This window comes from the organism of the source record quoted next, unplaced genomic scaffold (genome assembly GCF_019419815.1).
Source record: "Pyrus x bretschneideri cultivar Hongxiangsu unplaced genomic scaffold, Pyrus_bretschneideri_v1 Contig42, whole genome shotgun sequence".
NCBI lineage: Eukaryota > Viridiplantae > Streptophyta > Magnoliopsida > Rosales > Rosaceae > Pyrus > Pyrus x bretschneideri.
In genome coordinates, this window is record NW_025999746.1 from 3,148,756 (window position 1) to 3,176,004 (window position 27,249).

The 27,249-nt window shown below is 37.0% G+C and overlaps 1 protein-coding gene and 1 pseudogene across 1 annotated transcript; one reads left to right on the forward strand and one right to left on the reverse strand.

The window, feature by feature from the left end:
• The first annotated feature begins 60 nt into the window (after positions 1-60).
• LOC103941847 lies at positions 61-27,225 on the forward strand (annotated as a pseudogene).
• Positions 23,063-23,896, reverse strand: LOC125469323 (subtilisin-like protease SBT3.3). The gene has a single exon (XM_048566535.1). It carries the CDS (start codon positions 23,616-23,618, stop codon positions 23,184-23,186), a length of 435 nt encoding a protein of 144 aa, XP_048422492.1. The 5' UTR covers positions 23,619-23,896; the 3' UTR covers positions 23,063-23,183.
• Positions 27,226-27,249: the final 24 nt, after the last annotated feature.

Sequence of the window (27,249 nt, forward strand, 5' to 3'; positions counted from 1 at the left end):
GTGTAGCTGCACATAGTTTATTTGGGTGAGAAGCAGCATAGGGATCCTGAGCTTTTAATCATTTCACATCATGAGATGCTGGCATCAGTTGTTGGCAGGTAAATTTACACACATAACATTAGTCTGTCACGCTACTTCAATCTTCTCCACAAAGAATGAGTACTTAAGTTTCAGATTAAGCAGCTTGAAGTCGCATAGACAAATTTTTGGTTTCTTGAATAACTTGTCCAATAAGGACATTTATAGACAAATTAGCTTTGTTCGTGGTTTTGCTGCCTCTGAAACTTGATTGCCTGTCTGAAGGTGACTTAATTTAGTCCTAAAAGGTAAATATCTAAAATGGTTGCCAATTATGTGTGGTTTAATCATATGTCATAGCAAAGAAGCCGCCATTGACTCAATGGTCTATAGCTATAGACAAGGCTTCTCTGGCTTCACAGCCAAGCTTACAGAATCGCAAGCAAGGAGGATTTCAGGTACGTACTTTTGAACATACAATTATATATGCCCTAAAATTTGGGGATCATAACTAATGATTATATTCCTGCTGTTCAATCTTGACAGAGTTCTCTGGAGTTGTTCATGTCATGCCAAATACCTTATACACACCGCAAACTACTAGGAGTTGGGATTACCTAGGCCTCTCTTCTCATTCCCCCACCAATGTTATGCATGAGACCAACATGGGAGATGGGATTGTCATTGGCATCATTGACACCCGAATATGGCCAGAGTTGAAAATGCTAATTGATGAGAGGGTTGGGCCAATCCCTACCCGTTGGAAGGGCGGATGTGAATCAGAAGAGCGCTTCAATGCCACAACAGACTGCAACATAAAACTTACAGGAGCAAAGTGGTTCATAGATGTATTCCTTGCTGACAATGAGCAATCATTCAACAATACAGAATTTCTGGAGTTCTTGTGTCTGAGAGATGCTGAAGGACACGAAGGACACGGAACGCACACTGTTACAACCGCTGCTGGTTCCTTTGTGGCCAATGCAAGTTACAAAGGGCTTGCCCTAGGATTAGTCCGAGGTGGTGCACCACGGCTCATTTGGCCGTGTACAAGGTATGTTGGAATGTGCCATATTCCATATGCGCTGCTGCTGATATGCTTAGAGCTACTGATGAAGCAATAAATGATGGTGTAGATGCATTGTCACTCTCTATTAGCCCCAACAATCCTAATCCTATGTTTGAGGTTGATAAGCGCGACACAAAAGCCATTGGCTCATTCCATGTTGTGGCCAAAGGTATTGTTTGAGTTAATATTTAACACTGGGCTTTATGACGACGGAGGCCCAAGAACACAAAAAGCAAGAAGGAGATTAGGCTTGGGCAAATAGACAGCCTAGGAAGAATTAAAAACCATTTTTACAAGGAATAGGCAACAAGCCTACGGAAAAAATGAAGACAGCTCACTCCTAGCAAAAAGCATAGTTCGAGGGTATGGGCAAGCAAATAAACTGGTGACTCACCATGGTCTAGAAGCCTTCCCCAAAAGGCAAGGCTTCAGTCAGGCTAAAACATCTATAAAAGCAGCAAGGGACACCAATAACAAGGACACTCAACCAATCAATCGAAAGACATCCCACTTTGCTCTTAGACAAGCCAGAAACAAGAAAGCCTTAGTTTGTCCAAACTTCCCCCTTTTAGTCATAGATTCACCATAGAAAGCCATCTTTTATCAAGTTTAGAAGCTTTGCTACCTTGCCCCAGTGTTATAGTGTCGAATCCCTTTAGGAAATCTTATTTACATTTCATTTTCCAGAAAAAGAACCTTATACAGACTTAACCATCTGTGACAATCCATTGATAACCAAGAAGTCTAATTAACTTGTGGCACAAGTAATTAACCCAGTTCATAACTAAAAAAGAATAGTCTATTATACAAAAATAACAGTGGCACACTCAGATCCATATTAGCTTTGATTGTGAGCCCCAAGGCCTAACAAAGGCCCCACAGAGGCACCATTTAAACCAACAGCAAACTCACATTGCAGCACACCAAGCAGCAAATCTTGCCCGACAGGCAAGAACCCTGAGGAGTTGTGCGAGGGACAGATTTGGCTTGAACAGGTATTACCGTTGTTTGTGTTGCAGGCAATACTGGACCTAATCCTCAGACAGTGGCGATTTGCAGCTACCACCATCGACAGATCCTTCCCCATGCCTATCACACTCGGAAAAAAACAAAACTCTACTGGTGACTTATACAAAATATGTTGCAAATTAATTCTCTAAATTGATCATTAATATGATTAAGCTTTTTCTGATTAAGCATTAATATGTTATCCTTTTTCTCCATTGATTTGCTTGATAAATATTTTAGGGGCAAGCCATGTTTGCAGGAAAAGAGGTTGGTTTTACTGATTTGGTGTATCCAGAAGGTCCAAAACTCCTCCTTACAGCATACGGGTAATGTATTTATTTGCACTTTAAAAAGAGTTTGTTCTCTTGTTTGTTGGTGATGTCGAAGAGAAAAACCTACCTAAGACAACTACGGCGAATCTCAGGCTAATCATGCACTGCAGTGTTGGAAAGTTAAAATGCATGGCAGTGCATTATTGGCTTAGATACCGCCATAGTGGTATACCCGTTGTAAGTAAATTTCTCTCAATTTTGGGAACCAAAACCATAACACTGAACACTTACTTGCAGTGTTTGCGGGTCCTTGAGACTAAATAACACTCCTGTTGCTGGAAATGTAGTCATTTGCTTCACAACGGAGCCCAAGCAAGAACAAATTACCAGCATCGTATCTGCTGTTAGAAGTGCAGGCGGAGTTGGAGTGATTATTGGTAGGAATCCTAGTAATCTCTTGGGTGCTTGCAGCAATGACTTCCCCTGCATTGTTGTTGACAACGAACTTGGCACCAAATTATTTTACAAGGTAACTCAAGCGTGATTTTCTACATTTGTTCCACAAGGTAACTTCATTTTTACACCACTATAATCAATTTAGAATCATTATTCTCTTTGTAAAATTAAAATTTGAAATTTTTTTTTTTTAAAAAAAAGTGACAATGTTTTTCTTTGTGGTACACAGATCTCCTATTGTAAAACTGAGCCCTTCTAAGACATTGACAGGAAAGCCTGTATCGAGTAAAGTTGCTCACTTTGCTAGAGGACCTAATTCCATCTCTCCTGTAATTTTGAAGCTAGAATTTGCTACCAAATTAGTCCTGTTAAGCAATGCACCTTTGGGTGCATTTGTTGCACTGGATTATCTCATATTGGACTATCTTCAGAGACTACACTGGAATGACTTAGATTAGACTAAGCTGGACTAACTTGGTGACTCACTTGGTGAAACGTTTGGTACAATCTCAGACTAAAAAGCAGGATAACGAAAAACCATCACATTCATCACCCAAAAGACCAACAAAGCAAATCCAAAACAAAAGTCATACATTTTTTTTTATATAAAATTTTAATTTAATAAAGAATGATGTTAGGAGCTACACATACGATATGGAGTCATCGAATGAAGTACTATGTTGTGTATACAAAATGTATATATACGTTCTATATAATTTCTATTTGACATACAAACACAACTCGGGATCTTCTCCCTTCTTCCAGTAACTAGTGGACTGGTGCACTTGAATCTTGCATGCTTGAGTATGGACTCTCGATATTTGTTCTTCGCATATGAAAAGAGCTTAACCTCGTGGTCGAAGATAAGGACACGCCAACATTCCTCTCTATACTGAGCATGTGGAAATACACTTGAGGTGCCCATCCAACCCGCTGGTTTAGGAGAGGGAAGGACTGCAGGTAACAAATCGAAGCTGTGACAGTTCCTACAAGACCTCCGACGAAGACCTCCTGCCAATGATTAAGTAATCATCACATGAGAGATTCCCACGAGAGCAGCACATAGTAATGGAAGAAATATAATGCAGAGCTTTGCGGAATGGCCTCTATGATCAAACACTTTGATCTTCTCGGACAAATACCATGCAAGAAAAACCAAGAACTGCAAATAAAACTGAAGTATTTCAGCAAAAGGAATCAAACAACAACATTTTTCTGCATTTATTTACATAACTGAGATTAAATGAACAATTGTAAAAAGCAATTGAAATAGAATCGAGGTATATGAACGGGAAAGTACAACAAACAAAAACAAACAACTAAACCTAGTGCATCAGGCTACTGCCATCGCAGCCATTGTAGAGTCATTGCAAAGTAGATACATAGACAAACAATTAATAAATTTGGCTCTCAGTTTTCGAATTATTTATTAATAATTTACAAAAAACAACACTCAAACTCCAAAGCTCTGCATCTGCATCTAAATTCCTTGTCCTTAATACTAATTTTCTAATCAAAAGCCCTGCATCCACATCCAAAGCCTTGCATATACATCAAATTGTGGACGTGATAGGAATAGACAACAACACCACATGCTGAGGCACACAATTCTTTGTCCTTAATCCTAATTTTCTAATCAAAATTTGCACCATAATTATTGTTTTACTTTTCTCATGGAACACCTAATTATTACTGATATTAATATGAATAAATGTGCAGCCCCGTGCACCAGGCTACTGCCATTACAGAGTATTGCAGAGTCATTGCAAAGTACATAGACTAACAATTTGAACGACGCTAATCACCCACTTGCCTCGGACCACTTAGCCACTAACGATTTATGAAATTCAACCCAAATCAAAAACACCCAAATTTTCACAGTTTTCAAACCCAAAACAACAAATCATCAAACCCAGTAATAATTTAATGATCTGGAAAACAAAAAAGAAGAAATAAATCTTCGGATTCGAAATTTGCCAGATCAGCAGTAGATGATGACGAGCACGAGATAAGGGCGGGCAGTACGAGGATGACGGAGCAGGAAGAGGAGCAAGCAGACAAGGATGAGTGATGAAAGGCTTAGTAGTCCTGGCGTATTTAGGGATCCTCACTAAGAACTCCTAGCAAAGGAGATAGCCGGAGCGAGTGAAGGATACTCTCATTAAACTTAAGTCCTTTTGCCTACCAAACATGGGACTACACTAATAATTAGTGTAGTCTGGTACAATGAAACTTTTAGTGAGTCTAAACAAACACCCCATTCGATTAAGCTGAATATAGCTTTTTGATAGTCGCAGCCAGATATAGTTGCGCTTTGTGTGAGTATAATAAAGCTTTTTGATGGTCGCAGCCAGATATAGCTGCGCCTGGTGTGAGTATATTAGCAACTGGTTCTTAGGACATCTTTAACTGACCCGATCAAAGAATTATAGGGTTAAAAATTACACGAAATAACACGAAAGTTGTCTTCAACCGAAGGCTAGGCTGTAACATTCCACATCGCCCAGGGAAGTAGATTATGTAAGCCTTATATGGATATTCTCATCTTTATCTAGCACGAGGCATTTTGGGAGCTCATGGCTTCGAGTTCCATCGGAACTCCGAAGTTAAGCGAGATTGCTCAAGAGCATTCCCAGGATGGGTGACCCACTGGGAAGTTCTCGTGTGAGTTCCCAAAAACAAAACCATGAGGGCGTGGCCGGGGCTCAAAGCGGACAATATCGTGATATGGTGGAGTCGAGTCGGGGATGTGGTGGGGGCCCAGGCTGAGATGTGACATAGGCCAAAGGGCTCGTGAGCTCCACCAGGCCACAAATGTGAAATCCGGCCAACCGGCCGGCCTAATAATTCAAATCCAACGGCTAAATTAAACTTAAACAACATTAAATAACATTAAACTTAAAAACAATATTAAACAACACAATCTCCACCCTAGTACTACTTAAGGAAGTTATTCAAACTTAAACAACATTAAAAAAAAAAATTCATTTAACAACATAAAACTTAAAAGCCTACTCCATGGTTCTTTTGGCCTAAAGATGTGCAACAAGATCCTGTTGTAGTTACTTGTTTAAGGCATGCAAACGTATTATCCTATGGTGCCTCATATACTTATTTAAAGAGATATTACATGTTCTTGGATCCAAAGGTAAATTAGTGAGTGTCCAAATCATAAAGCGCATAGCCTTTTTGACCAAGAGGGTAACCAACAAATATGCAACGTTTTGCACGGGTATCAAATTTGTGAGTGGGCTAGACAATAATGGCATAACAAAGACAACCAAAAACTCTCAAGTGACCAAGGGATGGTGGTCGATTTTATAGAAGTTCAAAAGGAGATTTGTTAGATAGTAATGGTGATGGTAGGCGGTTAATGAGATAGACAGCGGTTAAGACACAATCACCCCAGAAGGAGAGAGGTAAGTGGGACTGGAAGCGGAGGGCATTAACAACAGTAAGGATGTGCCGATATTTTCATTTGACAACCCCCTTTTGTTGTGGAGTATAAACGCATGTGCCATAGGTTGGAGGGATGGGAGACTTGGCAAGAAACGGGTGTCTCTGCACTGAAGACATGTAATAAAGACCACCATGTTGTTTACCTAAGCCAATCAACTTCCCTGTTGCCAAGTCTACAAGACACAAAAAGTGGGAAACAGTATGACACAACAATTTAGAGAATCACTGATTTGCTGGCATACATGAGATTTAAAAGAAAGACGGGACACATAAAACATTATCCAAAGTAATGTCATAATTAAATAATATAGTGTTGTTGGAAGTGATTAGGGCTATAGAACTAGTGGGTAAATTGACTATGGGTGTAGGTGATGAATTAGTTTTAATGAAAAATGTACAATCAGAAGTGATGTGGTATGTAGCTCCACTATCCAAAATCCAAGGCTTGGTGAATGCAGAATTTACTAAAGGAGCATAAACAGGAGGCAGACTTGCAACATTTGCATAAATATTGTTGTTATCAAAATCACAACTAGAATTTATCACGGACAGATCATGAACCAGTTGTAATAGTTGTTCATTGGAGAGTCCATGTAATGGATTGGATGAAGAAGAGGATGGGGCCCAATTGGAAACATGGGCTATTGGTGTGTCGGCATTGGCATTGGCATTGGGAGCATGATGAGGAATATGATTGTCATGATGGAGGTCAACAACATGTCTGTCGGCTGCATAGGCTAAAGTAAAATTTTTTGTTGGTATTTGATCTTTTCCTGTCATGTCGGTTGTGTTTGCTAGAAAAAATTTGGGTAGTGTTTGTAGCGGAAGTGGGATAAGCGTCTGTCTAGAGTCACCAGGATTGATACTCTGATGCCATGTAAAGAAAATAGAGTCTGTAATTGTTTTGAATGAATTTCTTCCAATTGAATAATTAAATATGTACAAGGTATTATATACAAATATCACAATCAAGCACATAGCCACTATTACGGCATGCATGCCGTGATCCACAATTTGTGGCATTTGACTTGTGCTAGTAAAGGTAAATTATAATATTATATTAACTATGATAATATTTTTTTAATGTTTGACGTAATCAGGAAAATATTATCATAAACACAATAATATTATAATAACTACAATCATTATTTCCTAATAAAACTTCTAGTCTAACTACGGACCAAGGAACAGTCTCAAGTAAATAGAATCTATTAGGCACCGGCCTCCCAATAGGGTGCTAGACAACTTACTCTTAAGGAACTCAGCAAAATAGCAGGGTGACGGCTAGTTTTGGTACATTGGGAGATATCATTATTGCCAGACTAAACCATCGGATTGCTAATCCACCGTACGAGTCTGTGAACTCACTATTATATGTAATAATTTTTAGCAAATTTATTCACGATCGCACAAAGAAGCCTTGATTAGCGATTTTCTGCTCAAGTTGACCGATTGAATTATCAGACACAATGATAATATGAAATTTTTCTCACTATCTAATGCTTGTTGAACCTGATACTCTTTATTCAAATTCCTCGTTCACATATCAAACACCACCGTAGTTGATGCAGTTTAACTTATGGGGACCAAAACAGAAATGAAATGACACCCAAAACCTTAATTTGGACTATTTATGGGAAAATACTTGATGCTGTTCTGTTTATACTCAATGACACCACATGCATGTATAAAAGTTTCAGCAACGCCGTGAAATATGAGAGCCTTCGTGTAAATGTGATTTAATCTGGTTTATTTTTTAGACAAATTGTAATTTATATTTAATTGAGTATGTAATTGATCTTGTAATTATCATACAAGATCTCATGTCAATTAGTTTTATTAGTCCAGCCTTTTAGGATTAGATTGGTCGGTCAAAGATGAAGATTAATTGAGGAAGGACTTTCTAGTCCAAGAAAAGTGTGTAAGGTCACATATTTAAGATTGAGAGGACAAGGCTCGCTAGGTTGTGTACATGGGTCTCGTATGAATCTTGTAAATAAAATTGACATTCAATCATTTAATTTGATTTCTTGGTTTTACTTTACATTTTCACTTCGTCAACCCATTGATAAATTTTTCAGTGATGATAACCTTGACCTAGTTACTGAAGAAGTTGGGAAGGGTTCTACCAATGCTGGACTCTTTTATCTTCAGATTCTCACACACCCTCTCACGTGTAAAGAATTTTCAAGCCAAATACGTGGACAACATGAATTAGGTGACATGGAGCACGTGTGGCCGTTAGGCTTCACATGTGGACCAACCTGCTCTGATACTATAAAAAAATTGAGTTCCACCATAAAATCAATTGGTAATATGGGGAGTAGCTCAACATCTTATAAGCCCTTGCAAAATTTCTTCTTTAACCAATGTGGAACTCTTTTACCTTCACATTCTCATAGTTACATCACCGATAGAATGATGTTTCTGATACTTTTGGAAATCGATTCAATTCATGCTTCTTTTTGCAATAGAAAATCCGGAGCCCCATTGTTTCTATTAATTTCTTGCTCGGTTGATAAGGGCAACGGCATCAAGTGAGCTATAGTGGGGTCATTGAGTGTCATGGACCTCAATAACTCAATGTAATCCGTCTTGTTAAGTTGTATTAAACCCTAGAGCAAGTTTAATAAAAGGAATGTTTTGTAGGTGACTTTAGCATTTTTTGACCAGCATACTCCACTCCAAGCTCATCTAATCTCAGTAGTTCTCCCCCTTCTAGTACAACTCTTTACTCCTATATTTTCTTCTTTTTCTCCTCAATCTCTCTTCTTCTCAAACTTAAATTAAGTCTTAATTAAACACAATACCGAACTAAATTCTTATGATTTATCTTAGCATAATCTCAATCCTTGTTTGAATCTTATAGGAACTAAGAAAAAAAAATACAACTTGCTACATTTTGTTAATGTTTATATCAAAATCACTCTCCACGTTTGACAAAAGATTTCCTTTGTTTTTCTTAAATGTATTAACTTTAAGTTTTTTTTTTTTTTTTCATATGTCTCTTTGTGTAATATTATGACATATCTAAAATATGAAAACACATCATCAACAATATAAATAAAAGTATGATCAATTTTTGAGAGTTTATATTCTAGAAACAAAATTGGTCGCACGAGATCTTTTTCGTAAAAGCATTTTGTAAGTTCTTTAATTAAACTATCAAATATCTCTTGTATTTCACTTTATTCTACTTTTTCTTCGCGCCACACGGCACAACCCTGATATGATCTTTATGATGAGATCATGAGATGACCTGTATTTATGTAATTAACATTCACAAAAACAAGTGTCACTTGTACAGTTGATATTTTTGCAGCCACGAGGACAAAACTCTGTCGCATCTACTGCTTCAACGTGAAGCTCTTTTTCTTTACTCCCACAATCTACAACGCATGTGCATTCACCATGTACACATTTGCCACCCAGACCGCAGTCTTCGTTCCCCACACAGAAAATGGGATCCTCCATAAACCTTTAACAGTGGTGAACCTACAAAATGCAACAGGTTAATATACATACTATTCCATTGGCCTGCACCTTCATGAACGGTTTATGCTTCAAATCATCAATCACAAATTATTTATAAATTAAAAAAAAATTAGACAAACCTAAAACTAATAAGACATCCAATTATACTAAAGAAAAAAAAAACGAACATAGTGTTTCTTGAAAACACTAAAATAACTATAATTTATCCAATGATAATATATACGGCTTCTCACTTGAGTGATTTTCTTTGTACATATAATCTTTTAGAGAAGACTTTAAAAAGAAATATTTTGAAATTTTGAAATAGGAAGCAAAGTGAGCCCTATGAGAGTGTAGAGAGAGAGAGATAGTAAGCCCTATGAGAGTGTGTAGAGAGAGATAGAGAGAGAGTAACAACTTGTAGTGACAAAGAGGAGCAGTAAAAGTATCAATTTGATAGTCGTCGTACTAGGTTATGTGATCAATCAAAAGCTACAAGAGAGGATTTAGCTTGTTGTGTGTAAGTTTGAATTTGTGAGAATCAAAACTGACATAGAATTTAGCTATAGAACGGAAGTTGGTAAAACGGGATTTTGTAGATTTGTTTGAAAGGTTTTTCCTATTTAGAAGATATTTTCTTTCTATGATAAGATTTTTTATTTTCTACATTGACATTTTTGCTATATATTTTGAGGGGGTCTATACTGAATTACTTAAGAAAATCTCACTATTCTTAAAGTTTTAGAAAGTTAGGAAACTATGAAATACTTTTGAACCTAATTTCAATTATGGGAGCTCTATCGATATAGACACCCTATTTATTGAAAAGGAAAATAGATTCATTTCAACAAATATAAAAAAAAATATTATCGTAATAAATAAAAATCTCGACATAGAATGAAATTATCTTCTAAATAAGAAAAACCTAATTTTCAAATTAATACATAATCTCGTGAACAATTTTCTTCTAGGAATAAAATTCTTTCTAAATTTGCTAAATTCTGTCCCAATATATTGATACCCACAAACCCCACCTTTCACATCACAAGCTAAAATCATCCCTCTTAAGTTTTGACTGATTACATAACCTAGAATGTCAACGATCAGGATGACCTTTTAGCTGCTCCTCTTTGTCATTACATGTTGTTACTCTCTCTCTCTCTCTCTCTCTCTCTCTCTCTCTCTCAATAATATGTGTGTGCGTTCTAGCTACCTTGTTTTTTTATTTTTATGTTTGCTGCAAATATAGAAGGGGCTAATGAAACTGTACTGGCTTATCACATTTTGTAGGTTCATCAATTTTGAAGGTGTCTGGAGAATTCTTGATTCCATGTTTGTCGGACCACGAGTGCAATTCGCATGTTTCAGTGCCGAACTGCAAATGCGTAAAAGAGCAATGCATATGCCCTCATTTTGATCATAAAGAAAAAGAGTTTCATAATGAAGTAGTAGATGCGACAAATTGTGCTTATAATCGCGGCTGTGCCTAGTGAAAAAAAAAAAAAAAAGAATATGTTTTTGGAAGTGTAAATGGAGAAATTCATTTCTCCATGATCTTAATTGTAATAAAAAGTAATTTGCTTGCCAAGTGAAAAAAAATTGAATAAAATGTAATAAATTCGCACATTCTTCTTGCAGAATAATTTATTTTTACTTTATTGAAAATTTAGCTCGTAATTTTGGTGAATTTGTACTTGGCTGCATTTCACAGTTGAATTTTTACTATATTTCACGAATTGTTGCAAGTTACAACAAATTAACCAAACTGATTGCATTTTTGCTCACTACTCTTAACTAGTGGTGATATTCACCACTATGTAAATTACCATTAACTGAGTATGATTTAATCTATCAATTACACAAATCTCAAAATTTAACGGTAGTAGTGGGGTAGTGAGCACTACTACAACTTAAAAGTAGTGGTAAAAAATTGGGAGTTTTGATGAAAGGAGCTTGAGGTTAACTTTAATTTAACCAAAAAACCACCCTATATTATTATTTAGGATGAAGTGTTGCTTTAATCCCTGAACTATCACCTTAGTGAAAATTGGTTCCCTAAATTATTTTTCCGGTCTAATAATTCTCTAAATTTATTAAAAATTGCTAATTTCATCCCTATTTTTATATTCAAATTTAATTTATCCAATTTTTTGTCAACTTAAGTCACTTGACACACTTTAAAGTGTAAACGTTATTTTCTTGCCTATAAGCCCTTAACATTTCATATAGGTTGTGAATCTAACGTCTAATTTACCCTCTAATGTTAACTTATACTATTTCTTATGAAAAACTACCAATTTACCCTCCAAATTAACTCCATACACTATTTCTTTATAAATAAATAAAAAAACTACTAATCTACCCTCCAATGTATATCACATGCAAGTAACGTGACTTAAATTAACGAAAAATTGAATATAGTATCTTTGAATATAATATTAGAGATAAAATTGGCGGATTTTTATAATTCAAGGATTGATTTTTCTATAAAAAAAATAGTTTAGGGACCTAATTTTCACTGAGTTGATAATTCAGAAACTAAATTGACAGTTCACCTTATTGAAAAGTTAGCTCGTGGTGAATTTCTACTTAGCTACTCTTAGCGAAAACATCTTAATCAATGGTAATACAACTTTCCCAAACCACAAAAACATATTAAATAACAATTTACAAGTTCTCACATAGCTACCTAATTACAACACAATTTACACAAGGCATGTTTTATTAACACCCTATATATTATTGAATACAACTCACATACTTAATACACCTCATATTTGTTTTTTTAATTAAATTTTTTTTAATATACCCATATATTTTCTCATAATACCCTCACATCCCACACTCTCAATAGACCCCATACTTTCTAGATATACTCAATACTCTTTATATCTTAAATATTTTCTTGGGACTGACACACCCTAACCCGGAATGTCCACAGGGACTCCGAATCAAGCTATGACGAAGCCATAAGGTGTAGTGATGTGGAAAATGTGAATAAATTTAAACTTAAAGTGCCTAAATATAAGAGTGCAGATGTGAGCAGGAATGAACCTATTTCACACGTGATGTCAGAACATAAGTAAAGTACTGTAAAGTAGGATGAGAATCATACCATCGAAGGTAACTACCTATACCAAGATTTCCTAAGAATCCTCGTTGACACAAAAGCTCAGCCCTAAATCCTAGAAGGACGAAAAATAAGGGTGAGTGGGCCTAAAAATAAAGTTTTATGAAAACCTTTTTTGAAAACATTATAACCCCCCACCGTAAAACAAGTATAGTTTCCAAAATATACATATTACATATAGTATGAAAATACTTACCGTAGCCTGCAATATCTCAAGAATTAGATACGTCACAATATTACGTATATAAACACCTAACATCCGGTAATCACATAATCTCGTATAAACAAACATATCATATCGAGTGCTTATCGGCATATGCTGACACATAAGTTCATACAGAGATATTTTGGCATGAACATGACTAGGTGTAATAATGATTTACGCTTTAGTACTACAATTACGTGAAGATTGGCGCTATGCATATCATATACGAGTCCTAATTGCTTATAGCAATCTAGGATAGGATTGGCACCTACAATGGATCCAAAGTGAGCATACGATGTGATGTGAACATACACGTGAAAGACTGGCCCTGGCCTGGGCGAGTACTAACACCAGTGCAGCACACGATAAGCAAATAACGCAAATATGATCATGCAATGGTAAATCGATAATTCGATAATTCAATAATCCTTATCAATGAAATATTATTCATAACCATAAATACCACTAAAGCATCCATACTAATACCCATACCTGTGCATCCCATAGAACGTAGAATAATTGCATGAACTCTATCAATACGGTAATTTTATATAAGTTACCCTAATCTAGGTGTAACGTAGAAAATTCTTTATCAAATATATAAATGGAAACTAACAAATATATATATATATATATATATATTATATAAAAGAAAAGACCCACTCACAGATACTGACAAGGACATAGCCGTTCGAACTAGGAAAGCCTAAGTATCCGATAGTAATTGCACATAAGCATAATATTGGGATCCGTTAGTAAAACTTGATTAAAACATTTGAATTTGGGAAAACGGAGTGTGGATTTGGAATCAGAGCGTTGAAAAACGCTACGAGGGGACCCAGGCAAAATTTGTAAAAAGTTGACGAAAAGGTCAACAGTCAACCTAAAAAGTTAACCGAGACGTCCCGGTGGTCAACTACATTAAAAGTTTATAATTTCACTAAATGGATGCCAAAAAGGGACTTGGGACGTCGAAATTAGCCTAGGAGGGTTTCCGAGAAAATTTCGAAAAAGTAAATAAAAATCAACTGACTGTTAACAGTTAACGGAATATTCCCTTGGAATATTCCCTCTAAATCCCTAAATCGATCCGGGTCGGCTGGTTCAGATCCAAGCTTGGATCTGGGTTTGGTCTTGGGCCTCTTTTTTTTTTTTTTTTTTTTTTTTGAAATCGGGCCAGGTCAACTTGGGACGGGTCGCCGGAATATGGGTAGCAAACAGAGCTTTGTTCGAGCTCAAAATTCAATTATTTTTCACACTCTTCCTACCAATATGAAGATAAACAAGTGTAGTTTGGATTATACCTTTTCGTGGGCCAGTCGTGGCCGGCGTTGGCTGGAGAAATCCTGCAAAATCTTGAGCTCCTCACCGGAAACTGGGGAGTATTTCCCCCGAGTTGATTTCTATGTAAAAGCTACCCAAAACTTGTGAGTAAGCTTGAGATCAAGCTAGAACCAAAAACTAAGACAAAATGGAGGAGTACGAGTCCTTACCGAGGTCTAGAAGTGAAGGGGATCACCAGATCCTCGTCACTATTTTTGTGCAATGAGCACCAAGAGAGAGAGAGAGAGAGAGAGAATGTGTCCAAGTTTGAGACAAGGAGGAAAAAGGAAAATGCACTGCTAGATGGTGGTTGTTGGTGGCGGGCGGTAGAGCTCACCGAATGAGTGATGGTGATGGCAGGCGGTCTTTGTGTTTACAAAGAAAGAGTTTGAAATGAGAAATGAGAGAGGTGAGGGTTAAGAAGAGAGTGACAGTCGACAAAGATGAGATCCGGAGAGTGAGCAGGAGAGAACACAAGGACAAAGGAGATAGAAGACCCATGTAGGTGGGTTTCACCGTGCAGAAGAATCATACAATGAAAAATATGAAAATAATAACTAGGTAGTTTATCTCGAATAATGAACTTACCAAAATGCCTTTGGACTTCGTAAGTCCATAAAATCTCCGTTATAGCTTCAAATTCAATTCCACTTGTGCACACGTGTTCATATCGTCGAGTACTACACAAATACGCTAAAAGAATAAGTCATGCATCTCTTTGAACGATGGTCAACATAAGTCAAAATCCTTGCCTCTAAGGGCATTTTTGTCAATTCACTCATTTGAAATTAATCAAATTGTAAAGTTAGGGATGGGTTGTCACAATCTACCCACTTTAAAAAAATTTCACCCTTGAAATTTGAAACAAATTGCTAAACATAAAATAGTGAAAATATATAAAAACGAAATCAAGTTAAAGCGGTTGCATAAAAGATAATGATGTTCTGTTGCGATTGGATTGCAATGATTCCTCTTTCAGCCTCCAAACTCAAACTTTCCTTCTACGTATAGTATGAAAATACTTACCGTATAGTTTCCAAAATATACATACTACGTATAGTATGAAAATACTTACTGCATAGTTTCCAAAACAAGTATAGTTTCCAAAATATACACACTACATATAGTATAAAAATACTTACCGTAGTCTGCAATATCTCAAGAATTCGATACGTCACAATATCACATATACAAACACCTAATATCCGGTAATCATATAATCTCGTATAAACAAACATATCATATCAAGTGCTCATCAGCATATGCTAACACACGAAATCATGCAGAGATATTCTGACATGAACAAGACTGGATGTAATAATGATTTACACTCTAGTACTGCAATCACGTGAAGACTGGCATTATGTGCATCACATACAAGTCCTAATTGCCTATAGCAATCTAGGACAGGACCAGCACCTACAATGAATCCAAAGTGAGCGTACGATACAATGTGAACATACACGTGAAAAATTAGCCCTGGCCTAGGTGAGTACTAATACCAGTATACCAGTGCAGCACATGATGAGCAGATACTGCAAATATGATCATGCAATGGTAAATCGATAATTCAATAATTCAATAACCCTCGTCAATGAAATACTATTCATAATCGTAAATACCATTACAGCATCCATACTAATACACATACATGTGCATCCTGTAGGACGTAGAATAATTGCATGAACTCTGTCAATACGGTAATTTTATATACGTTACCCTAATCTAGGTGTAACGTAGAAAATTCTTTATCAAATATATAAATGGAAACTAGAAAATACACACACACACACACACACTATATAAAAGAAAAGACCTACTCACAGATACTGGTGAGGAAATAGCCATTTGAACTAGGAAAGCCGAAGTCTCTGATACTAATTGCACCTAAGCATAATATTGGGACCCGTTAGTAAAACTTGATTAAAACGTTTGAATTTGAGAAAACGGAGTGTGAATTTGTAAAAAGTCAACGAACAAGTCAACCAAGACACCCCGATGGTCAACTACATTATAACTTTATAATTTCAGTAAATGGATGACAAAAACGAACTCGGGACCTTGAAGTTAGCCTATGAAGGTTTCCAAGAAAATATCGAAAAAGTCAACTGACTATCAACAGTTAACTTTAACAGATTATTCCCCGGGTTTGGGTTTGAGCCTCTTTTTTTTTTTTTTTTTTTTAAATCAGACCGAGTTAACCCGGTTATGGGTCGCCAGATTGGGTTGGAATCTAGGCAGCAAACCAGAGCTCCGTTCGAGCTCAAAACTCAACCATTTTTCACACTCTTCCTACCAAAATGAAGATAAACGAGTGTAGTTTAGGATTATACCTTTCCCTGAGTCAGCCGTGGTCAGAGTTAGCCCGAGATATCCTGCAAAATCTCGAGTTCCTTGTCGAACTGGGGAGTATTTCCCTCGAGTTGATTTCTATGTAAAAGCTACCCAAAACTTACGAGTAAGCTCGAGATCGAGCTAGAAATCGAAAACTAAGAGAAAATGGAGGAGTGCGAGTCCTTACCAAGGTCGAGAAGTGAAGGGGATCATCGGATCCTCGTTGGGTTTTTTGTGCAGTGAGCACCAAGAGAGAGAAAGAGACAGAGAGAGATAATGTGTCCAAGTTTAAGACAAGGAGGAAAAGGGAAAGTGCACGGTGAGGTGGTGGTCGTTGGTAGCGGTGGAGCTTGCCGAAGGAGTGGTGGTGAAGGCGGGCATTCTCTGTGTTTACAAAGAGAAAGTTTGAAATGAGAAATGAGAGAGACAATCGACAGAGTAGAGATTCAGAGAGTGAGAACATGGGAACAAATGGGATAGGAGACCCACGTGGGTGGTTTCCACCATGTAGAAATACCATACAATTAAAAATATTAAAATAATAAATCGGTAGTTTATCTCGAATAATGAATTTACCAAAATACCCTTGAATTGTAAGTCCATAAAATCTATGTTGTAGCTCCAAATTCAATTCCGTTTGTGCCCACGCGTTCGTATCATCGAGTACACCACAAATACACTAAAAGAATAAGTCATGCGTCTCTCTAAACGATGGTTAACGGAAGTCAAAATCCTTACCTCTAAAGGCATTTTCGTCAATTCACTCATTTGAAATTAATAAAATCGTAAAGTTAGGGACGGGTTGTCACAGAGACCACCCATTTTCTACCAAGAACCAGCCACAAGTCTTCTTCTTTTGCCCACGCCACACCAAATGTTGATTAAAGAAGCAAGCCACATCTTACGATTATTCTATATGATTCATAAACCCGATTTATATAAAAAAAACTCTTTAACCTAGTACAAAAATGTTTACACTCAAAGCATTCCTCCTAGTACAAAAATTTAGGTTGATTCTTCTGAAATCTCAGAGACCCAGTGTGACAACCCGTTCCAAATTTTACGTTTTTATTTTATTTTAAAAGTGTGAATTTACGTAAATGCCATAGAGGCAAAGATTTTGACTTATGTTAACCATTGTCTAGAGAGACGTATGACTTATTCTTTTAACATATTCTCGTAGTACTCGTTGGTGTGAACGCATAGGCGAAAGCCGTTTGCGAGTCCGGATTATAACGGTATAGTTATGGACGTTTGAAAATGGTTATTTAAAGTTTAGTTATAAATTATTTAAATTCCTATCTTGTGGGAATAGTGGACCAATTAAATTAAAGGGACAAGGAACCAATTAGAGGAGAGGAGGAAAGCCTTCAGCCAATCAGAAAGAAAGAAGGAAAAAAAAACAAAAAAAAAAAAAAAAAGAAAGCTCCCTGCTTTCCCGTGCATTTTTCCCCTCACGACCACCCATTTTCCAAGGCCTATTCCGACCAACTCCGATGGATTTTTTCGACGCCACCACCACCATCTTGAAGCTCTCATTTCCCTCTACAAAACCTACCCAAGAACCACCTTGATTAACCACGGTATGTGGCGGTTTGAGGCCACGAAAGTTGGCGGTTCTCACGGTGCTCCGGGCACCCTTTTTGATTCTCCGGCAAATCGGCAAAGTGATGGCCGATGCCACCACTTAGGCTTTGTAGCCCATCATCCCAGGAGCAAAACCCAACCAACCTTGACCCTGTTGGACCACCGTAGATGACGAATCGATGTCGGGAAGTTTTAGGCACCCGCGGGCTTTGTGGGAAAATTTGACCATCTGCCGTCCACTTTTGGACTTCGTGGCAGGTATGAAAGTTGCTCCACTTACTGAGATCTTCATTTCTGTGAAGTTTGAGAATTTTTGGAAATAGTTGGATTTTCCAGCGAGTCGGGGCGGCGTGTGGCCAGTGGGCCGCCAATGCTATTTTTAGGCTATGTCGAATGTTTTGAATTCAGTTTTGTTATTTGAATGACGTAGGTAGATCATTGGAACCTAAATTCGTTACGATACGTTACTTGATAAAAATGTGAATCGACGATCTAACCGTGGGATCGTCACCAAACTTGGATACATTATAATACGTAATATTTAAAGATCATAGGAATTTATGGATCGGGAATCTAACGTACAGATCTCCCCGAATTGGATTTGTAAGTTAGTAAAATAAATGTTAACCGCCACTTGGTTTTGGGCAATTGGTGGAGATCCGACCGTTGGATCGTAATGAAATTTTAATATGTTATTCTAGAAACATATTGTGGATCATAGGGAGCTGTGGATTGGAAATCTGATAAGCAGATCTTCCGGGTCGAGTTATACAGGGTTGTAGACCTTACCATCGATCTTTGATCGACTGTTGACTTGTGGTCAATAGGTCTCAAGCTATTTTAGAATGCCCTTGAGTTTGTGTTTTATGTGAATTACGTATTCTACTGACAAGAGTTCTGAGATCTGATTCGATAATTGGTCACAGGCATCAATCATTCAGGACGCCTCGATGCGTGCGCTAGAGAATCATAGCGTGGACTCCAGGTGAGTGGACCTTTTCCTTTTATCATACATATTATTGATAGTTCCATCAACACTTTTAAATTGATCAGGTATATTACCTTCATATAATTATTATGCATGCTTGAAGTACTAATATGAACTACGAATGGCTTAATCCCTGTTTAGGGTACGTAAGCAGTCTAACGAGACGTTAGATGCAGCCATAATATATTTGAGACAAAAGCCTTATTTGGGAATTTGAGTAATGCGAAGGAAATTGGTAAAGGCAAGTTTTAGTTTTGTGAATTAGTTAGTTAAATTAGTGTTAATTGGGTTGTCATGGATAATTATCCATGAAAATAAGTAGTTCGGGAGTAGGGCGTTATTAGTTGTACATTTCACACCGTATTGTATATAATTGAAAATGCTACAACATGGTTGAGTATTAGATTGCATCATGGTATTTCCATATGTATATTACTTACACATAATTATTGGGAATGCTTTCAAGTGCAAAGGTGAACACAGGACACCCAGGTAAGTTCAGGTGAGTTTATGGTATTAGTTGAATCGATGGAGTTATAGCATGACTACATTTATGTGTTAGGCAACTCCGATATTGTCGTACTGGTTGCCATGAGTTGTACATGTTATATTGAGATGCATTGAGAGCTCATAAACCTGCACCCCGGTGTTGGTGCTCCCGCCCGTGGCCAGGGCACAGTCCTTCACGTGATGTTCACCTCCCGTACCTTACGCTTACCTTGTACTCAAGGTAGGTGCACAGGCCTGTCGTACAGACTACTATAGGTGGTTCTGACTCGAAGGTGACCCCCGATTATTCGCCCTGTCTTCACGTGATCGTAGCACTTGAGCGTACTTATTTACACTCTGTCCTGTCGTATAGACCACTAGAGGTGGTTCCGACACTTGTGCAGGGATGCTTGATGAGATATGGATAAGTCGTACAAGTCATTAGAGATGACTCCCGACTTATATACTTGCATTGATTGATGAGATACGAGTACAGTCGTACAGGTCACATTAGGTGATTCCGGCTGATGTATCATTTTATATTAATTAAGTTCATTTGGCCTGCTTGTTAATGCATTGTAGAGTCTATAGACATGGCATATCCGTGGTTTTGGCCTTTTTTTTTTTTGTAGCATAGGTGGATATATAGATATATATATATATTTATATGTGTGTGTGTGTAGTACTGTCCTATAAAAAACGATAAGGGAATTACAGTGAGGGGTTATTACTGTTAGAAAGGTAATAGTTTTGGGAAGCTTGGTTTTATTGCTTACTCACACTTTCTGTTTTGTACCCCCCTTTAGGTTTTAACTACTGAGTTCGTATCGACGAGGATATATGGCTAATCTTAGTATTGGTGGCTACTTTTAAGGGTATGATTCTTACCGACACTACTGTACTTTACTTATGCTCTGGCATCGGGTGTAAAATGGGTTCACTCCCACTCGTAGCGCACTCTGGCTTTTAGAAACTTTTAGGTTCAAATTTATTCACATTTTTTACACTATCACACTTTATGGTTTCGTCACCTTCCAGGTGTCGGCCAACACAGCTCGATTTGGGGTCCTAGTGGACATTCCGAGTCGGGAAGTGTCACCCAGTCATCGGAGACAATTCCATTTGTTGGTGGACGACTGCACGTCGTCCTGACGATAAGCAATGGCCTTCTGGTTGCTCGACTTCAGGTCAAGGAAGATTGCTGCTTCCAACCATGACATCAGCACAAATTAGGGTTAACCCTTTTTCTTTCCTTTTTCACACATATTACAATTTTAGCAAAATCTATAATTTGTAAAGCAAAAGGTTGGATTCATGCATTATGGTGAAGGTTCATGCAATCAAGCTAAAAAAAAAAATATCGACATTAAGATCGTAGGATTGCGATAATGAATATTGTGAATGGATTTGTAGGATCTGCATTACAATTACCTTTGTACTGAGTGAGGATGACCTATGAGATGGTTTAAGTTCCTTTTCTAGATTTCGGGTTTCCATCTTCAAAGCGTGTATCTCTTTCAACATAATAAATTAATTAATTAATAATCAATAAAATATATGAATTCAATAAAATAAAAGGTTTAATCATAATAACAATAATTGAAATGTAATACTCTTCTAATTGAAATGAACAATTTCTCTTTACCGCAGGGCCATGAGCATGCTGATGATGTGTTATGACCTATTTTATCTAAGAGTAAGAGAGGATGTGTTATGGACAATATGGAGAAGGGTTTGAGGAGTTATGTATATTATTCCGTAGACCTTATGCCCTTATTTATAGTAAACCAAGGAGGATTTCTTGCCTTACAAGTAAAACAATTTATTAATGATCTTCTAGTATCTAAATACAATTTATTAATGATTTACACAATCATACATATGTTGTATCTAAATACAATTTATTAATGATTTACACAATCATACATGTGCTGGAAAAGACCTTATGCCTTTATATTCCACAATTATAATGATTTACACAATTATACAATCTTAAAGTGAAGGGACCTGGTGTGCAAAAGCTTAGAGACCCTGTGCAATGCGCCCTATTACTCGCCCCCAAAGTGCGCACTGGTCTAGCTAATAAGACATGAAAAAATTAATAGTGCCAAGTATTTCCTATAAACAATGTCAAATTTTTAGTGTCGTTTGTTTTGGTGTTTTCGAAATATGATGACATGATTAGGAACTTCTTCAATGTTGTTACTGGTGACGATGGTGTGGTGGTGACAGTGATGATGATGGCGAGATGGCAGGTGGTGGTGGCCATAATTGTGATTATGGTGAAGAATATGGTAATTATGGCCATGGTGGTGATGATGGCGAGACTGTGAAGGTGAAGGTGGTCATAGTGACATGGGTGACGGTGGTGGGCATATACATGACTTCATTTTTTGCCATAACTTTTATGTTTCCTTGAAACTTTAATTTTGTTTTATAATTTATCTTGTATTTTCTATTATTTTGAATTATATTATTTATTAACATATGAAACATCAATTTGATGTTTTGAACTTAGCTAAACATTGTTTTTTTTTTTTTTTTGGTTCATTTTCACAAAACAATATGTCAAGCACATTTTTCACCAATTTTTATATCTGCAAAATATTAACTAACAAACTCTAATTGTCCTAAATGATTAGGTTTGTAACGAGAAAGAATTAAGGTACACATATGGCCTTTCCTTTCCTTTATCAATTGACTGAAGAGTGAAGACTCAAAAGTACCTGGTAAAGGAACAAGAACGCTGAGTTCAGTGTTTTGGGGTGTTTTCTGCCCAAAATGATCAAACCAATTATGCACGCAGGTTTTGACCTATTGGTTTAAAAATGAGTAAATAATTCGTTAAGTACCTTGTAACGTTTCTAAATCATCTGCTTGATCCCATCGTTATATATATTTTAAAACAGTACTAATTGAACTTGTTTATTCTTAAATTTTCAGGCTCATCCATCTCCATCCTCTCTTTCTCGATGTTTAAAACAGTGCTAATGTGATAATGGAGGAATGGTTCCAGTTTCCCAGACTTTCCAAGACATGAAGTCACATTCTGCAGTTACTAGCGCACACTAAGACTAAACATAAAGCAAAAAGATTAGTTTGGAACTTTGGAAGATTATTGACCTAGGAAATGAATAAGTTTATGCTGCAAACAAATTAAAAGGATCGGGATCTAAGAACTTTCCCTTTAATGTAATCTGAGAAGATAGTGTAATATTAAGAAACAACTAAGGTAATTTGAAAGCATCTTTATTCTCCGATTAATTGGATTAGCATATAAACATCCTACTACACAGCACCTTTACTTATCATCCGATGAGGAGAATACATTGAAATTTCCTAACCTCTACGTAGTAAGAAATCCAGCGGCGTCATTCCTCTGTATAGTACGGAATTCGTGTTCTAACTGATAGGGCACTTGTTACCACATGTTCCCCATCTATCCAAGTAAGACTTCCGAAGTAATATCCGGTGTTCACTCGATGGGTAGTGGAAACTTCAACCGTGAACATGATTGTTTTAACGGCAGAATTGAAGACCAAAGTGTCAGGTCTTACAGCTACACTAATGCCAAGTGGAGGGTCTATGTGAGCTTTATACACTGCGTTGACTGGACCGACTTTTGTGACGCTTCTGGTGAGGTTTATATTCTCTCTCAAATTTCGAATGGTGATGGAAGGCAGGTTCATATCAAGAACTGAAGGCCTGGTACTAGAACACGCTGTGACTTGTCCTACAAGTTGAGAGAAACCTGAGGAGTTGTAGCCAACAGCACAAAGGTATTTTATGTAGTCCTCTTTTCCCATGTCGTATACCAAACCAGGATACGCTGCTTCTTTAGGGTTCACAATTCCACCTCCGTAATCAAACGGATCAGCCCACTTTTGAGAAGATCCCTCTGCAAAGATCGGTAGACCAGATGGATTGTTTCTCCATGCTGCATCAAGGAGGTCAGGTTATTCACATTTCATTTGATGGTCTGAGACGAATTGAAAGCTAAACAGTGGTAATTCTAAGGATTCCCCGGAGGTCAAACTTTTGTGTTTTTGTACTGTAAAAATGTATATAAATGAAAAATATTAAATCAAAATAAATAGATGTAAATATGTATTATTTATTAAATATGGATTGTATATATTGTATATTAAAATGTTATTTGTACCAGTAATCGGTTTAAGGATGAGCGTTCTTGGAGTAGAGAAATTTTTAGTTATAACATGAACGCAAGCGGTATACCACGTGTGTTAATAAGAGTGGTGGTAAATTTTATTTTTTAAGTTATTAACATTTTGGTACACATATCCCACTATTTGTATAGAGACATGTAATATACCATCCCGTGTACCGGTCATACTAAAAAATCTCTCCTTGGAGTAGTAGGTCTGGCCCTGAACCTATGTGCGTATGACCAACCAGGATGCATTCCTCTCTGGACCAATCATTTCATGGCCGTTAGATGATATCCTACGGCTAGTAATCAATTTCTTTTAATAGTTTTAAGATAAAAAAGTATCTCTCTTTCCCCTCTCTATTTTTTTCATCAAAAAGCTTAGAACCCAATTTCGCATCAAAACGTCTGCCTTTCTCCCTTCTCTTTCAACATTGCAGTGATGAGCACGCCGTCTCCACGACTTCCCTTTTAGGGGCTGCTCCTCAAGCCTTTGAGTTCCGATCTTCGCAAGATGGGTCAAGCGAAGATCGATCCAAACTATATTTCTCCTCTTCCTCCCTCCCTTGGTTTCATGGTTTCACATCAAACAAGAAATCTGACAAATTTTTTCTTCCTGCAATCAATTATGTGGCTGTTCGGAAAATTTAATTTATGAGTTATAAGGGTGAAGAAAAGAAGTAGGGATTAGGGATGAAGGACGGGGATAAAGATCGGGTTTTGGGGTGTTTAATGAGTTGGCTTGATTGATTTTCTGCTTGTGCAGGAGGCGAGGGGAAGGTCACACTGAGAAGCAAAATAGGACGGAGAGGGAAATATGTCACGCAAGCAACGTCGATTTACTGGTAATGGTGAAGAGAAGAAGCTGAGGATTGAGAGAAGGTGAAGAAGACGATGAAAAAGAAAGAAAAAAAAATCAAATTAATCTTGACCATTCCTCTTTTATTGAACGTTGGTGATTGAAGGATCCCCGGGATCCCTAGAGAAGGGATCCGGAGAGGATCTGATCCCATAATTAACATTCACAAAAACAAGTGCCACGGTTGGTGATTAATTAAGCTTGTCTACGTGCACACATTTGCCATCCGGACTCTTGTCTAATAGGATTTTTACCATCAGCAAAAGTACATGCACAAATTTGCCATCCGGACTCTAGTCTGATAGGATTTTTACCATCAACAAAAGTAGGGATAAAAACACTTAAAAATACTTGCAAGAATACAATTAAAACACTTAAAAATATTTGCAAAAATACAATAAAAATACTTAAAAAAATTTGCAAGAATACAAGATTGTTGTAGTATTGCAGCTCAAACAAAGTCGTTAATGAATAATTTGTATTTAACACCAACTCTTAATTAATTATTTAAAACAAAATTTAGAAAGTGTTGATTTTATTATTTAAAATAATAAAAATGAATTTAAAATAAAGATAATTAAATAAATAAACTAGAGAACAATTTAAAGAAAATCAATTTGTAAAAGCCCTAGGGTTCACCTTAACAATCCTATATAATTCTTCCAATTACTTATGAATTATCCATGCATATTTGAAGGTTAGGTTTTCCTAATATATTATACTTATAACCTCTAACATAAAACGTATATCTAACATGCAACCCATCCGGACGTTCGAATCAAATATGAACATGAAAAACTCATTAAGTTTTATGAAAATCCTTTGAAAAACCATGCAACCCTTAAGACGTAGTGTTCATCCTAGGTGAAATTACTATTAACCACAAGAAGCCAACGTCAATTTCAGGGAACCTTCCAGCCAAAATTGCATCAAATTACTTTTCTAAAGATCCTAATGGTGGTCAAGCATTAAGAAAATTAGATAGTTTAAAATGGTGATCAATAATTCAAAACATGCATACATAATATCATAAGTAAATTAAAAATAGACTACATATTCTTACTAAGGCTCAAGGCTTCACCCTAGCAAACTAAACTAGTTATGAACAATCATAAAACAAAATATTATTGAGAATAAGGATGAAAAACACCTAGAAAATAAACTTGAAAAACTCTCTAAAAGTCATAAGCCATAGAAAACGTTAAAAATCAAAACATCTTTCCAAAAGTTCCAACTAATCATTTTAGAATCATTATTCTCTTTGTAAAAAAAAAATGTGACAATGTTGTTCTTTGTGGTACGCAGATCTATTGTGGAACTGAGCCCTTCTAAGACACTGACAGGAAAGCCTGTATCGAGTCAAGTTGCTCATTTCTCTGCTAGAGGACCTAATTCCATCGCTCCTGCAATTTTGAAGGTAGAATTTGGTACCACATTAGTCCTGTTAAGCAATGCACCTTTAGATTAAGCTGAATATAGCTTTTTGTTGGTCGCAGCCAGATATAGCCGCGCCTGGTGTGGGTATATTAGCCGCCAGTTCTTATGATCCCGCAATGGATGGAGGATTTGCCTTGCTATCGGGGACATCAATGGCAACTCCCCACATTGCAGGCCATGTGGCACTTCTAAAATCGTTGCAGCCTGATTGGTCCCTTGCTGCAATGAAATCAGCACTAGTCACAACAGGTTGATCTACAACCATAATAGTTAGTGTGCACTAGTAAGTATTGATAATGTAACGAAATTGGATGGTTTCTAGATTAGATCAACACATTAATAATAGCAAAACTTTTTTCTTTTCTTTTGCAGCATGGAAGACTGATCCATTTGGAGAGCCAATCTTTGCTGAAGGGGCAGCGCAGAAGCTTGCGGATCTATTTGATTATGGAGAAGGATTAGTGAACCCGAACAAGGCAGCGAACCCTGGCCTCATATACAATATGGACATCAATGACTACATAAACTACCTTTGTGCGTTTGGCTACAATACCTCAGCTATTTCTCTACTTGTTAAACAAGCCACATCATGTCCTGTTCCAAAGCCTTCAATTCTTGATGTGAACCTGCCTTCAATTACCATTCCAAATCTAAGAAATCCTTTAACACCCACTCGAAGTGTAACGAACGTTGGTCATGGCAACTCAACGTACAAAGCCTAAATTGACCCTTCACCAGGCACCAATGTACTCGTCAGGCCAGAGACATTGGTCTTCAACTCTACAGTTAAGACAATTTCCTATTCAGTTGCGGTTTCCACCACCTACCGAGTGAACACAGCATACTTTTTCGGAAGCCTGACATGGACTGATGGGGTGTATGCTGTGACAAGTCCCATATCTGTTAGAACACAAATCATACGATCCTATACTGATGACAATTGAGCAGATCATATACTCATCCAGTAAATTGT